At 55.4% G+C, this 2,125-nt stretch overlaps 1 protein-coding gene across 1 annotated transcript in view; it reads left to right on the top strand.

Annotated features, from left to right (window-relative positions):
- Nucleotides 1–2,076, top strand: part of POLE (polymerase (DNA directed), epsilon, catalytic subunit) — a gene marked incomplete at both ends in the record, with an annotated part of 23,002 nt that extends 20,926 nt beyond the window's left edge. Inside the window, 2 exons of the mRNA XM_010136111.1 lie at nucleotides 1,730–1,883; nucleotides 1,970–2,076. Of these exons, the coding sequence (XP_010134413.1) occupies nucleotides 1,730–1,883; nucleotides 1,970–2,076 (261 nt within the window). The remainder of the gene's footprint in view (nucleotides 1–1,729; nucleotides 1,884–1,969) is intronic.
- Nucleotides 2,077–2,125: the final 49 nt, after the last annotated feature.

Genomic DNA, 2,125 nt, shown 5'->3' with positions numbered 1-2,125 from the left:
TCAGCAGCTCAGAGGCTGGTGACAGGAGTTTAGTCAAGATAATAGTGTCAGGCCCTGACTGATGCAGGCCGCGCTGCTGTGAGAGGGGAGCTCTATGGTAAAGGAAGCTTAAAGGCAGGGGAGTTTGCTACCGAAACGCAACGTAGGATTACGATGGATCAAAAGTCCAGGTGGGATGAGCTTGGTGGGAGCTGTGGTGCCATTAGCTACAAATGCTTTGTGAGATGCAAGAGGCTGCAAGGGCAAAAAGCATCTTGAAGCTGGGGGTCTTCAGCAGCTGAGGTCAGTGGTGTGGCCCAGGAAGAGCCACAGCGGGGCATGATGCAAGACACCTCTTTCAGTCGCCATGGACTTCTGCTTCTAGAAGATTTGGATGAAGGTCCCAAAGGCCAGGCACAACTCTTAGTTTCACTGTACCTGTAGGAGATCTGCTGGCAGCAAACCTGAATGCTTGCCATGACGGGGGTTTAATGGGTGGGACTGGGTACACTGGAGAAGCAGCCAGCAGAGAGGAGACTCGGGTTGGCAACCGGAGTAAACCGAGGGGCATGGAGGTGCTTAGAGATGTAGAAGGGGCTGAGATGATGAAGGGGTTGCAGCATCTGGCGTGCGAGGGGAATGTGAGTGAGCTGGAAGTGTTCAGCCTGCAGGAGAAGAGGCTCAGGGGACCTTCTCAATGGGAGGAGTAAAGGAGAGGAGCCAGGTTCTTCGTGGTGGTGCCCAGGGAGAGAGCTGGAGGCAGTGGCACAAACTGGAACATGGGAAGTTCTGTGTAAGCATCAGGAAAACCTTCAGCGAGGGCAGTCGGCGGGTTACCCAGAGGGTAACCTAGAGGGTTGTGGAGTTTCCATCCTCAGAGATACAGAGGACCCAGCTGGACACAGTCCCGGGCAAGGAAAGATCTGTCTTGATCTTTAAACACCTGCAGTGCAGTTCTGAGCACGGTCTCCAAAAAAATGTAGCAGGAGAGTGACAAGGAGGACAGAGGCGGGGAACGGCTTCCTTGCAGGGATGGGGCTTCGGGGCACAGGAGTGCTTTGGCTTGCTAAAGAGATCTGACAGTGGGACGTACTAGGGGTCTGTAAAACCCAAACTGGCGTGAGGGACGTGTGGTTAGATGTTTATTGCTTCTCACGCTTTCGGGACTAGGTCCCACAGCAAGTCGTTCGGGAGTAGGATCAATAAACGGTACATCAGGCTTCCTTGCAGGGATGGGGCTTCGGGGCACAGGAGTGCTTTGGCTTGCTAAAGAGATCTGACAGTGGGACGTACTAGGGGTCTGTAAAACCCAAACTGGCGTGAGGGACGTGTGGTTAGATGTTTATTGCTTCTCACGCTTTCGGGACTAGGTCCCACAGCAAGTCGTTCGGGAGTAGGATCAATAAACGGTACATCAGTGGCGGCTCTCCCATGGAACTCCTTGCCTCAAGGAAATGCCAAACCACAAGTTGCAGAGCTGCAGGGCTGCCCAGATATTGCTCCACTCATCCTCCAGCTGCTGCCCTTGATGGTGGCATCTGGGGCAGGGAAGGAGCACGTGTGAATTAAGAATCAAGGTACCTGGTCTGTATCTCCAGCACCAACAAGGGCGATAATGCCAAACTCATGCCAGAAGCACCTCGGGTCTGTCCTACCTGTGGTCTTTCAGTCAGGTTGTCCTCGGACTGAAACCCCCAAGAGGAGCTCGGTAGCAGAACATTGTCACCCACATCTCTCCCCATCATTCCAGGTGCCGCTGCTCCTCCGTGCCCTGATCCAGCTGGGCTGCGTCTGCATGGTCAGCAGGCAGATGGTCAGGCACCTGGCGGGGAGAGAGGCCGAAACCTTCGACATTGAGCACCTGGAGATGCGCTCGCTGGCCCAGTTCACTTACCTGGAGCCAGGTGAGGCGCCCTGGGAGGGGGGCTCGTGGGCACCCAGGACCCAGTGCCCGGGACTACTGCTGACACTCTGTGCTCTCTGTCCCCAGGAAGTATTCGCCACATCTACCTCTACCACTGCTCCCAGGGCAGCAAGGCACTCTTTGGCCTCTTCATCCCCTCGCAGTGCAAAGGTGCCGTCTTTGTGCTGGACAAGGTGAAGTGGGGCTTGGGAGGCTGGGCAACATTGGGTGAAGAGCTGCACA

Source organism: Buceros rhinoceros, unplaced genomic scaffold (assembly GCF_000710305.1).
Source record: "Buceros rhinoceros silvestris isolate BGI_N320 unplaced genomic scaffold, ASM71030v1 scaffold28035, whole genome shotgun sequence".
NCBI lineage: Eukaryota > Metazoa > Chordata > Aves > Bucerotiformes > Bucerotidae > Buceros > Buceros rhinoceros.
The sequence above is the reverse complement of the archived record's forward strand: the minus strand, read 5'-3'. Positions and strand labels throughout refer to the sequence as shown.